This window comes from Carassius auratus, chromosome 3 (genome assembly GCF_003368295.1).
Source record: "Carassius auratus strain Wakin chromosome 3, ASM336829v1, whole genome shotgun sequence".
Taxonomy (NCBI): Eukaryota; Metazoa; Chordata; class Actinopteri; order Cypriniformes; family Cyprinidae; genus Carassius; species Carassius auratus.
The window spans coordinates 21,237,796-21,251,814 of record NC_039245.1 but is presented as its reverse complement, the minus strand read 5'-3'; the positions used below and the strand labels follow the sequence as shown (position 1 = coordinate 21,251,814).

At 36.9% G+C, this 14,019-nt stretch overlaps 1 protein-coding gene across 1 annotated transcript in view; it reads left to right on the top strand.

Moving 5' to 3' along the window:
- Positions 1-10,359, top strand: part of LOC113050546 (butyrophilin subfamily 1 member A1-like) — a 36,135-nt gene extending 25,776 nt beyond the window's left edge. Inside the window, exons 7-9 of the mRNA XM_026213587.1 lie at positions 7,980-8,024; positions 8,256-8,282; positions 9,172-10,359. Coding sequence (XP_026069372.1) covers positions 7,980-8,024; positions 8,256-8,282; positions 9,172-9,707 — 608 coding nt within the window. The 3' untranslated portion in view covers positions 9,708-10,359. The remainder of the gene's footprint in view (positions 1-7,979; positions 8,025-8,255; positions 8,283-9,171) is intronic.
- The last annotated feature ends 3,660 nt before the right edge of the window (positions 10,360-14,019 follow it).

The following is a 14,019-nucleotide window of genomic DNA, read 5'->3' as shown; positions in this document are numbered from 1 at the left end:
CACGTACTGTAAAATAAAGTGCAACCAAAAAGTCTTTAGTTTTATTATATTTATAAGAGAAAGATAGTCTGTACCGTTTTTTCCAGTTTTTTTTTTGTTTCCGGCGTCAAACTGGCCCTTGTTTGTAAAACAAGCATCTTTGAAATGCAGGGAACAAACAAAAACATTTGCACAACTCCGTTGATGCTCTGTAAAAATAAACTCCATCCACTGGTCCCTTAATGCTGTTTTTTTGGTAATCTGTGCAGGGTTGTCTTGCCCTGGCAACCAAAAAGACACTGCTTTTGTGACATTTTGGTCTCTCGCTCTGGTCAGTGAATGCCGAAAAAAAATTTTACTCGAAAAAAACTTTCCGAAACTTGTGACAAACCGGAAGGAGTATTTTTTGAACAAAAGTACTCCTTCAAACGTACAACTTAATTTTTGAAACTTTGTCCATGTTTAGCATGGGAATCCAACTCTTTAACAGTGTAAAAAACTCAGTATGCATGAAATAGCATTTCACCCCCCCTTTAAAGAATAATAAATAAAAGCATATACATCAACTTAAATATAGTTATCCAATAAGCATGTGACGTATTCTGTGTAATAAACTCCGGAAACATTGGTGTTTTTTTAAACTGCTGTCTCTTTGTGTATGATGATAATTTTCTCAAAATAAGTAAAATGACACAGAACAGTTGTAGAAATTATGTTTATGTGCTCGTGTACTCCTATATTGAGCCGGCAGAGGTTGAAAACACTGTGAGCTTCAGTAGGCCTATGTGTAGTAAATGAAACCATGTCTTTGCCATTAATTTACAGGAGGGGTGGACTGGGAAAATTCATGGACAAAACTATTTTTTGTATGGACATAAAAAAAGGTTTAAATCTTTAATTTGGGGACATGCAAAATAGTTAAAAGTTCTCTCCTGAACTGCACCTTCATTTCCATTTTTCCCTTCAGTCTCTTTATTTTGCCCTGTATCCATCTCTCGCATTACTTTAATACTCAAGATTGAACAAAACTATACTTTACAATACAATACTCTATAATACTACAATATCTTTATAGAAAAATCCTAATACTGTACACGAGTCATGTTTTCCCTTACAAAAATTAACCTTGCTTTTATTAGCCTATATAAGTAAAATAACCTTTTGTATTTATTTTTAAATAAATGCATTTGTAAAATAATTTTACATTTTTGGTTACCACAGTTAAACAATAGTAACCATTTTCTCTGAATTTATAGTCAAATAGTAAAATGTTAATTTTCGTAAGGGTTGTGTTGTTGTCTGTCGTAGCTCCCCCTAAACCTATAAAAAAAATCTGATTTTTTTTCCAGCTAAATTACTACTGTAACATTTAGGGATGCACGATAATATCGGCACAACATCGGTATCGGCCGATAAATCTTAAAATGACCATTATCGGTATCGGCCGATATGAATATTTCTGCCGATGAGCCAAACCGATATTCTCCAAGTGAAATAAATGACCTGTTTTTCAGATGTGAATGTCTGTCTACATTTGTAAAATAATAAATTTATGGTAGAATCAGTACAGAAAAGATACATGGATTTCTCTTCAGTAAAATGAAAGTTTAAATATATCAGTATATATTTGTATATATATCGATATCGGTATCGGCCAAAATTATTTTGAAAATATCGGCATATCGAATATCGGCCAAAATCCAATATCGTGCATCCCTAGTAACATTACGACAGATAATAATGGTGTCCTTTATATAGTATTTTGAGTGATTACTGATGAGCTTCGTGCTGCTGCTTGATTAAATAAATAAAAAAACAAAGACAAAAAAAGCATCTTTACAGATGAAACTGACCTGAAACCCTGAACAGTAGTTCTGCTTCTCTGCTCCAGCTGTGCGCTTCCACAATCCACTCGATTCTCTCTCTCTCTCGCATTGACTACTCTGAGTCTGATACAGACCGTTCGGCGGAGGCATGACAAACTTCATGACTTAGCCTATTAGAGATTTAATTATAGAATGGCGGATTCGCAAATGATCGCTTTAGTACATTCGGCGTGCAATTATACAATAACAATATTAAAATATTATCTTAATATGGGGGCTTAATATTCACAGACACTAGTCCATGTCATGTTTTGATTCAAGTGTAGTGACCTATTTTTGATTTAGTCATCCAAAATGTGGCATATTCCGTCCGCGTTAGGCATCCCGTTTTTATGACTGGATTCTATGAACCAGACTGTATTACTGCATTAATTAGGTAAACCGGAACCGGGAACACTTCCCATAACACCCGATGTACTTGCTACATCATTAGAAGAATGGCATCTACGCTAACATTAGTCTGTTTCTCTCTTATTCCGAGGTCACCATAGCTACCAGATCCAGTCTGTATCCAGATCAGAGGGTCACTGCAGTCATCTGGATCCAGTACGTATCCAGACCAGATGGTGGATCAGCACCTAGAAAGGACCTCTACATTCCTGAAAGCCAGCGGAGACCAGGACATCTAGAGCCCCAGATACAGATCCCCTGTAAAGACCTTGTCTCAGAGGAGCACCAGGACAAGACCACAGGAAACAGATGATTCTTCTGCACAATCTTACTTTGCTGCAGCCTGGAATTGAACTGCTGGTTTCGTCTGGTCAGAGGAGAACTGACCCCCAACTGAGCCTGGTTTCTCCCAAGGTTTTTTTCTCCATTCTTTCACCGATGGAGTTTTGGTTCCTTGCCGCCGTTGCCTCTGGCTTGCTTAGTTGGGGTCACTTCATCTACAACGATATCGTTGACTTGAATGCAAATTTATACACAGACACTATTTAAACTGAACAGAGATGACATCACTGAATTCAATGATGAACAGCCTTTAACTGTCATTTTGCATTATTGACACTGTTTTCCTAATGAATGCTGTTCAGTTGCTTTGACGCGATGTATTTTGTTTAAAGTGCTATATAAATAAAGGTGACTTGACTTATTTTCAAGTCAAGAACTGGTTGCATCACTTTTCTGATCACCAGTAGTGATGGGAAGTTCGGTTCTTTCGGACAGTTCGATTCAATAAACCGGTTGAAAAAAATTGTTCACATGTTCTTTTGCGCTCGATGTAATGACATCATTGGCAATGATTGTCTTTCATTCAAGCCTTTGGTTTACCCGTGCTCATAACATCAGCACAGAATCAGTTCAGAATCAATCATCAAAAGAATCAGTTTGGTTCAGACGCTGGTTCAGAAGCGGTTCTTGACTCGAAAATGAGTCAATCTTTCGTTCGTTGTCTGGCTCGGCTCAGTGTTCATCTTCAGTTCTCTCTTCACAGCAGTTCAGTCAGTGTATTGTTTGAACTCCGGGATATTGGTTTGTTTTAACTCCGAGGGAGTGTCAGCCATGTTAAAAAAGCTAACAGCTTAAGTCTTTTGTGAATTAATGCTTATTGGAGACACAAACTGTTTCAAATGATTCAGTTCGATTAGGTGAACTGGTTCAAGAAGATCCGGTTACATCGAGTGATTTGTTTGCTAACCAGATATCACTACACTACACTGCAGTGAATGTGCTCACAACAGACCGGAAGAGAAGACAATGGTGAATAAAGTCGTTGTTTTTGTTATTTTTGGACCAAAATGTATTTTCGATGATTCAACAAATTCTAACTGACCCTCTGATGTCACATGGACTACTTTGAAGATGTTTTTCTTACCTTTCTAGACATGGACAGTATACCGTACTTACATTTTCAATGGAGGGACAGAAAGCTCTCGGAGTAAATCTAAAATACCTTAAACTGTGTTCCGAAGATGACCAGAGGTCTTACTGGTTTGGAACAATATGAGGGTGAGTCAATGACATAATTTTCATTTTTGGGTGAACTAACCCTTTAATCATCAGGTAACTTTTAATAAGTACATTAGTAAACATTAACAAGCACATTATCTCATATTGCTATTTATGTGAATATATTAGTGATTGGAAGTTCAGATCATTTTACTGACTCTTGAGTCTCGTTCAGCAAAATGAACAAATCTTTTTTCAAGTAATTTCGTTCATTTTAGCAAAATGTAATTAAAATGTTAAGTGTTACTTTCCCAGCACATGATCTAGTACTTACGCAAACATTGATCACACTACAAACAATACAAAACTAAAATGCTATAAGATACAAAAAAGATTAAATCATTTTTTACCTGGGTCTTCAGTCTGTGATTAGCTCACCTCACCCCTTGTCTGACAAGTCATCAGGTTCAAGTAATTCCTTAATCATGTGAAGGAACCATATACTAAACCATGCAGTCTGAGCCAGAAAGAGAATTGATTAGTCCATCTCATGAGTCTTTCGGGTCGAGTCGTTCCTTAATCACGTGACAGACCCATACGCTATTTCTGACATTTCTGTCACTGTGTTTTTGTTACCGTTTCTTCAGGATCTGTGGTGTGTTATTATTTTATAAATAAATAAAACCCTGTTATAAATAAAATATTTATAAATTTGTTTTTTTGACTGTCTATCAGTAAATAAACACTAGGCTATATAATAATATAATAATCCAAGACTACAATACAAAGTATTTATAGCCTAGTTCGTTCATTTTTAATTCAATTTTGAGTTTGCTGGTATAATAATTGCTTTTCCTAGGCAAACTTGACATTTTGGTCTAATATATGTACTATAAGATTGCTCAAAAATGACAATGTTATAAATTAAAAGCAAATAAAATTTTGAATCCTAAACAAGTAACACTACAGTTGTATAGTCTAATCTGAAGGGTGAACTCAAAAGACATAAATCATACAACAAGGTCATTTTTGAAGATTAGAATCCACTGTAAAAAAAAAAAAAAAAAAAAAAAAAACCCGGAAAAAAATATCTTCTTTATCAAAGGGATTTTGCCATCCTATGGACAACATTTAAAGCATAACCAATAATTTTAATAAAAAAATAAGTACTATGCACCCATTTGTAAGTAAGGTTGTAAATTAACTAATTTAACTACTATATAATAACTAATTAACTACTCTAGCCAATGTTGTCACGTCACGTGACAAAATAACGAACAACCCGAACACCTGAAAGATGAACTAATCAATTCTCTTTCCGGCTCAATACTGCATTGGTTTTAGCGTATGGGTCTGTCACATGATTAAGGAACGAGTCAAAAACCAGATAGACCCAAACTATGAACTAATCAATTCTCTTTCTGGCTCAGATTGCATTGGGTTTAGCGTATGGTCTGTCACATGATTAAGGAACGAGTCAAAAACCAGATAGACCCAAACTATGAACTAATCAATTCTCTTTCTGGCTCAGATTGCATTGGGTTTAGCGTATGGTCTGTCACATGATTAAGGAATGAGTCAAAAACCAGATAGACCCATACTATGAACTAATCAATTCTCTTTCCGGCTCAGACTGCATTGGGTTTAGCGCATGGTCTGTCACGTGATTAAGGAACGAGTCGAAAACCCAATAGACCCGAACATTGAACTAATCAATTCTCTTTCCAGCTCAGACTGAATTGACTGACACAGGTGAATTACTACCAGGGGGACAGGGTTTCATATTTTTTTGAAGCACCCCTGGGCGCCGCCATTGGCTAGCGGACCCCCACCTGCTGTTAGCCATCCATTGACTCCCATTCATTTTGGCGTCACTTTGACAGTGAATAACTTTACATCTGAGGCATTTAAAGACTCCATTTGTCCATTCTTTATTTGTAAAGAAACACGAAAATGTATAAAAGGTTCAATTACCTTTACGTTATGGTCCCGTAGAAGTAGTTTTTGTAAAGAAGTAGTCTAACGGTTGCGTCATAACCAGCGACTCTCTGTCGCACAGTAGAGAAATCACCGTGTGGAGAGGAGGAGAAGCTCGCAGGCAATTTTTTACTGTCTATGAGGCTATCGGGGGGACGAGGAGGCATAAAGTCAAGGGAGATAATTAATCAGAATACTTACCAAAATTTGCTCCTGTTCACGCTCGCCTCCTGTGGAAGAATCGGTGGGTGATTCAGATTTCTCTTGGCACAGCGATTAGAAGAGTTAGAGGTTACTCACGTGACATCTACATCATTAAGCTCAGTTTGAGTCTGCGCAGCACGCCCGACCCCCAGGAAGTGCGTGCTTCTAATTGACTTCACTTGTCTCCGTTGAATCCAATGGGGTCGCTGTGTCCATTTCTTTTACTTTCTATGATTACTACAAGCGGAACAGAACCTATAGAATATTGCGCATGTGCGACTGAACGAATCACTCCCCGAGACGACTCGTTCTTCCCGAGTCACATTAAAGATTCGTTCAAAATTAATGTATTGTTCAAGAATGACCGATCACTAGAATATATATTAACTAATGATCTGCTAAGCAATATATAATGATTGTTAATGTTAAGGTTCCAGTAGTTAATGTTAGTTAACTACTTTCGTTAAAATGAACTAAGCAAGAACAATCCTTCTACAGCATTTATAAGGGTTAGTTTATGTAAATTTTTTAACATTTACTAATGCATTATTTAAATCAAAAGTTGTGCTTGTTAACATTAGTTAATGCACTGTGAATTACCATGAACTAACAATTTTCATTAACTAACATTAACGAAGATGAATAAATACAGTAATAAATGTATTATTCATTGTTTGTTCATGTTAACTAATACATTAACTAACATTAACTAATGGAACCTTATTCTAAAGTGTCACCATGTTTTATTAATAAAAGTTATTATAAAGTGTTACCTCATTTGTATGTTAATGTTAATGTTAATGGATTAAGGGTATATTATATAAATCATATAAGATAATTATAATAATCAATCATTAATAAAAGCCATATTATTTTTTTTCCTTTAAAAATGTTCTAGTTTCCTGTTAAATTAACACATTTTATTGCCTTTATCTTTTGATGCCGTCTGACCATTCTCAGTCCTTAAATGGGCCCATGGAAAGAAGTATGAATATTAAGCCTTTTAGTATGCTCACAAACTTCTTTAAAGTTTATTATTACATTCACACATTATATAGTTGCATTGCAAGGGGTGGTGTTTTAGTTTATCCAATGAGATATGGATTACATATGTGTTGAGTATGAGACAAATCAACAAGTTAGCTGAGGTAAACATATAGTCAGCAATTACTTGACATATAAGGAATAATATTTGGCACTGAGCACTTCAAATTTCAGTAAAGGACAAATTAAACCCAGCAGCCTGGGCCCACAGAGGTCCGCCACCATTCTTCACCGATTCAACTATATGTATCATCTGAGTATGCGCATATACATTGAGGTAAAGAGATATAGGAATAGAGAGAAAGAGAATACAGATGGGAGGAGGGAGAAAAGCAAGGGAAAAGAAAGGGAAGGCAGGAGTAAGAGAGAAGATAAAAACACACTCAAACAATAATAAGAAACATCTGTGGAAGGGAGCAAGTAAGAAGGAAGGAGGGAATGCAGAGAGGCAAACTCACAGAAATATCTGATAGAGATCATGATATAATCTAACATGTCCTTTAATTTGGAGCAAGAGGTACTGGGGAGTGACTTTATTGCATCAGAGATGTGTCACTTTGCTCAAAGTTGATTGGTCAGTTCCTGTCTGAGATCTCTAAACCAGAACATAACCAGAACATAACCAGATCACAACCAGATCATAACCAGAACATAACCAGATCATAACCAGATCATAACCAGAACATAACCAGAACATAAACCAGATCAAAACATGTTTAAGGGAGCAGGTCTGTCATGGAGCATAAGTTACTGTGGTGATGATCAAAGCTAAAACACAAACACTTTCATGCTGCCTAAAACCCAGAGTTAACTGGGTAACAAACTAAACTGAATTCACCTGTCAGCTAAACCAGCTTCATGATACACACAAGCCCCTGATACACACTCCTGTGATGTTAACACAAACTATACACACAACTACATGACCATTACCATTGTCAGAGTAATAAATATGCCAGATTAATGTTCTTTTCTCATCTTTTTCTGAATTTGTTTTAGAACGTGATCAACTTTTACAACTCCTGAAGACAATCATACCTAAAGGTGAATTTGTTTTATATGGCTTAATTAAAATATAAATAAATTACTTTTTAATTATTCAGCAAAACAATGAATGAACATGCTGTGTATTCATATGTGTATTCAATTCATTGTATTTTATTAAAAGATATATAAACTGTATAAAGTCTTATATGGTTTTGTTGGTCTTCAAGTGATGATTTCATTATTGATCTAAAGATGAAGCTTTCATAACTTCATACTTTCTGTTTTTAGCTCTCACACATTTAAGAACACACAAGGGTGAGTAAAAGGCATAATTTTTTTTATTTTAATTAAATGCATGTTTTAATGGCATAATTATTTATTTTAATCATGGCCATTGCCAGGCTTTGAAAATTAGTGAGGTCCAGGTCCATAATAACCCCCTTATTATTGAATTGTGCTATAATAACTCATATAAATACAACTAATTATATACACACTACCATTTGATATACTTTAGCAGCAATCATTTTCATACCATTGACTCTAAACATTATGAATTATACATGCAAACATTCATATGAGGAGTCTAGCAGCAAGTTAGTCATCCAGGAGCCAAACAGGAAACTAGAAGGAGAACCAGGAGACAGGGAGAAAATGCTCTGGAAAGACTGACTAGCAAATAAAGACTTCGCAAAGTGACTGTATGTGAGTGCTGCTTATATGTGTGTGTAAATGAGGTGCAGGTGTGCCAAGGAGATTAGCTGATGAATGAGGTGCAGTTGTGGCAAGGTGATGCAGTGCCTCATGGGAGGTGTAGTTTGGGTGTGGTGCAACAGTATGAGATGTGCTAGTGTCCAAGTGATGATATGGTGACATCTGGTGGTTGATGCGTGGAATGGTCCAGAGTGGAGTGCCCTCTACTGAAATTCATGGGCACTCCAGCTAATGATCGTGACACTCAGACAACAAACTAAAAGCACAAAAATCAGAGCAATCTGAACATTTTAGTCTGTCAGTAATAGATAAGATGTCAAAATTATGAACATTATTGTTAATAGTATAATGTATTGCTGTATCTTTATTTTTGTTATATTGTTATGTCTTGTTTTAAAGTTCTCATGATTCCTATAAAAATAAGTAATTGCTTCATTATTATTTCTTTATATACTCATCTGTAAAGCAGATTTTTCAATATTTTCCACAGTGAATGTGATTCTGGATGCTGATACGGCTCATCCACGTCTCATCGTGTCTGATGATGGGAAACAAGTGAGATGTGGAAACAGAGAAACAGAAAGAGTGGATGGAGGAAAAGAAAGATTTGATGAATATCGTGGTGTTGTTGGGAAGGATGGATTCTCCTCAGGGTGTTTTTACTTTGAGGTGCAGGTGAAGGGACAAACTAAGTGGTATTTAGGAGTGACCAGAGAATCTGTGAACAGAAAGGGGTCAATTATCCGGAGTCCTGAGAATGGATACTGGGCTGTGGGTTTGTTTAATGGGAAGTATGGGGCTCGTGTGTCTTCACATGTCTCTCTTTCTCTTAGTGTGAAGCCTCAGAGGATCGGTGTGTTTGTGGATTATGAGAAGGGTCTCGTCTCCTTTTGTGATGTGGAGTCCATGTCTCATATCTACTCCTACACTAATCAGTCTTTTAATGAGAAAATCTATCCATTTGTTAGTTTGGGGTATTTGTATAATAAAAACCCCACTCCACTCATTATCTGTGATGATTACTAATGAGATCAGTGACTGAATTTACATTGAAATCAACCAAAATACAATTTAAACAGTGTAATAGCAATGAATATAAAATATTATTTGCACTTCCAGTCAAAAATATGGCCACACAAGGTTGATTTTATGTTTTCTGTGATCTTTAAATGCTTTGGTTTTAAGACGTCTGCTTTAAATGTCTGAAATGACTTCTGTAATTAAATGTAAATAATGCCTATATGTACATATGAATTTCTTTATAAGACAGAGGTTTTACTTTATGATGAATAATGAATTTGATCTGGAGCAGATGATGAATGAAAAGCATAAAGAAGAGATCATTGTGCAGTTAACTGTTTCTCCTTCAACACTTTTTACTGTTTGTTGATGAATGTTTTTAATTTGATTTTTTTATTATAATTATTAATTTGATTTCTCGTTGATTTTGTATTTCATTTAATTTAATTTGTGTGTCTTTCCCAGTTTTACATTTTCTGTTATTTTTATGTTTGAGCTTCTCTGAGCAAAATTGATTTTGAGTGCAAAGCTCCTAAAAATTTACTGTAGAATTAATAGGATTTTACTGGAAAAATAGTTTAGATATTCTGTTGCTTCTACTCTATTTTACAAGCAAGTATAGCCGACATCAGTCACAGCACAACCACTGACTTTATCGTATGCATATTTGATTTCATTAGTGCAGATTAATGTTTGAGAGCTGGTTAGTCTTAATGGACCACTTTTCAGTCATTATAATTTTCATTCCGTTGTCTGACAGCAGAAACATTCAAATATAGTAATAAAAACAGTTTTATTGAGAACTTAATTAAATGGCTAAATTAAATTGCAGTATGTGAGCATAGAGCATCACAGTCTCGCCCACAGCCCGAGAGAGCCTAGGTGCCGGAAGTAAATTTCCCATTAATTTCTCCCACTGACTTTCGGAAAAATCCTTATCTAAAGAGTTTTATAGCAATATCTGAGGATAACCAGCTATGGCTGAACTCATATGCACAGAAAATATCATTTTGAGTGAAAAAATAAAGAGAAAATCAAAAAAAAGTCAAAGGTACAAGACTGTGTACTTATTTTAATTTCGAGCGAAGGAACTACTCATCCCATAATCCACCGTGCCTCACTGAATTCGACTGAAGACATAACCGTTTACGAGCCTTTTGAGCGACTTCCAAATCTGACGACGGCCACGCAAACTTTTTCCTCCAGTGAATTTTATTTTATATAGTGCAGTGCTTTGTACCTGACTGCAATCACAGCTCAGTCATCAACACATGTCGTTGCCATTACACAAATGTTCAGATAATGCACAAAAAGGTCTGACTAGGCTAAATATTGTTTTGACAGTGGCATCATAAAATGCTTGATATGACTCATACCATATGAAGGCCACAGTAGCCTAGCTAAAGTGGACGATAATGCTAACGTTACCAACCTCCCTGCAAAACTCACCAAAACTTTGTAGGTCTTGTCCCTCATGCTGGCCCTTACAAAACCCACAAGCTGACCCTAGGACACGCTACACTCAACTAACGTTACATGACCCTATCTGAAGTGGTTTTCACCCCTTTGAACACTTTTGTTTTCCTCCTTGAAAAAAGCCATCATGGCAACAAAGGAGATCATGATTGCACTGATAAGTCTACCATGCAAAAACTCAACACAGGTTTTTATTTTATTTTATTTTTTTATTAATGATCTTCAGCCTTTACGGACCTTCGCGGGGTTTAACCAGTAGTGATGTCCGATTCGTGAACGAATCGTTCAATTTAACCGGTTCTTCCAGTTCACTAAATAAAACTGAATCGATTGAAACGGTTCGCGTCTCCAATAAGCATTAATCCACAAATGACTTAAGCTGTTAACTTTTTTAACGTGACTGACACTCCCTCTGAGTTCAAACAAACCAATATCCCGGAGTAATTAATTTACCCAAACAGTACACTGACTGAACTGCTGTGAAGACCGAACTGAAGATGAACACCAAGAAGAGCCAGATGATGAACGAACACGCCCACTGCTGGAGCAGTTCTCGTTCTCGAGTCAAGAACCAGTTGCATTGGTTTTCGGATCACCAGTACACTCAACCGAGAATCGTTTCTGTCAGATGCATCCGATTTGAGAACCGATGAACTAATGATACTGCACATGCATGTAATTTTTTAAGTATTTTGTTAAACATCGGAAAGTGTGATAAAATAACTATATTTTATTTTGCTTTCCTTTTTTTTAAAGATGAATGTTTCTAATCTGTATATTGTAGATAATGTATAGACCAAAAGGGGTTTTCAGGGAAGTTGGACAATGATAAAAACTCTAAAGACCCTATGATTAAAGGGGGGGTGAAATGCTATTTCATGCATACTGAGTTTTTTACACTGTTAAAGAGTTGGATTCCCATGCTAAACATGGACAAAGTTTCAAAAATTAAATTGTACGTTTGAAGGAATATTTCTGTTCCAAAAGTACTCAATGTAAATGTTATAATAGAAAATAAACACAAAACAGCACACCAGCCCCTCACGGAAAACTGGTGCGCATAAATCAAAACCAAAACATAAAATATGGTCCAGGCCTGGGTCCTCTCTCGTCCTTCACTATAGTCGCTCCAGTTTCATATCCTTCTATCTCCTACGTGGGACTCGATACCGGCGGTGGAGCGCAGGTGTAGCTCATCTCCAATCACTACACCTGGCCTCACTCCTCGTTCCCACGCCTCTCGGCCCCGCCCCACTCACCACAAGTAAAACTGAAGGCTTGAATCAAGGGCAATCATTGCAAATGATGTCATTACGTAGAGTGCAAAAGAACCGGTGAATCATTTTCTTCAACCAGTTTATTGAATCTGTCCGTAAGAACCGGTGCACAGAAAAGAACCGAACTTCCCATCACTACTGGTGATCCGAAAACTGTTGCAACCGGTTCTTGATTCGAGAATGAGTCAATCTTTCGTTCGTTATTTGGCTCGTCTCTGCGTTCACCTTCAGTCATCTCTTCACAGCAGTTCAGTCAGTGTACTGTTTGAGTAAATGAATTACTCCGGGATTTTGGTTTGTTTTAACTCAGAGAGTCTAAGAGAGCCACATTAAAAAAGTTAACAGCTTAAGTCATTTGTGGATTAATGCATATTGGAGACGAGAACCGTTTCAAACGATTCAGTTCGATTTGGTGAACTGGTTCAAGGAGAACCAGAACCGTTGGCGATCCGGATATCAACTGCTGTGTTTTGAAATCTCACAACAGACCCGGAAGAGAAGACAATGCTGAATAAAGTCATAGTTTTTGCTATTTTTGGACCAAAATGTATTTTCGATGTTTCAACAAATTCTAACTGTCCCTCTAATGTCCCCCCATCTTTATTGGTTTTTAAATCTCTTCTGAAAACTCACTTGTTTTCTGAAGCATTTGCAAATTAATTGTTGTGTAAGGCCTGGTTCACAGGGGACGATTTTAAAATTGTCAGCCGATTTTCCAAACCTGAGAGACCCCACACACGGCGATAAAAAATCACGGGTCTAACAGTTTTGGTCATTCAGTGTGTGGTGTGCAGCCACACGGCAAAATCAACACATCACACACGAACCGATTTGACTCCCGAGCATTCCCAGGTCAGACGGGAAATTTTGCAAAATACCTCGAGATTCAAACGTGACTTCAGAGTAAACAATCATGGTGGACGAAGAGGATGCAGTGGCCATAGTTTGTGCTTTGTTTTTAACGAAAAAAAAACATAAGAAAAACAAGAAAAGGCGATGGTCAAAGAGGTGGAGACAACGCGAGCATGGACTATACTTGCTACATCGTGATATGGAGGTAAGTTGTTGTTTTATCGTAATGTTGTTACGTACTACACAGATTAATAACCGTTGAAATAAACGTTCATATATTCATTTCCATGTACTCTGGTGGACTGCAGTTTTGGATGTAGTTATGCCCATCGACTTTATTTTTATTTGTTATATTTGTTATATTATATATGCCGGCTGTTTTGATTTTGTTTCCCGGTACTTTCTCACCGCCTCGTCACCTCGCTTTCTGATTGGCTACACGCCACAGTCCACAGGCTGTGTGATTGTTTGTCCTCGGGGACACTACACACGAGAAGAAACCGGGCCAATTAAATCCAACATGTTGGATATCCCCGATTTGAGATCGGAGCGGTCCCGACGTTCTTCCAAGCAGAGGAGAGCAGTCTTAACACACCACACATGGCAGGAATATTTGATCAGATTATTTTACGATAATCGGAGCATCCTAAGATTGTCGGAAGGGGTGAATCGGGGCTAAAATCGGCCTAATTATGCTGCCGTGTGAACCAGCC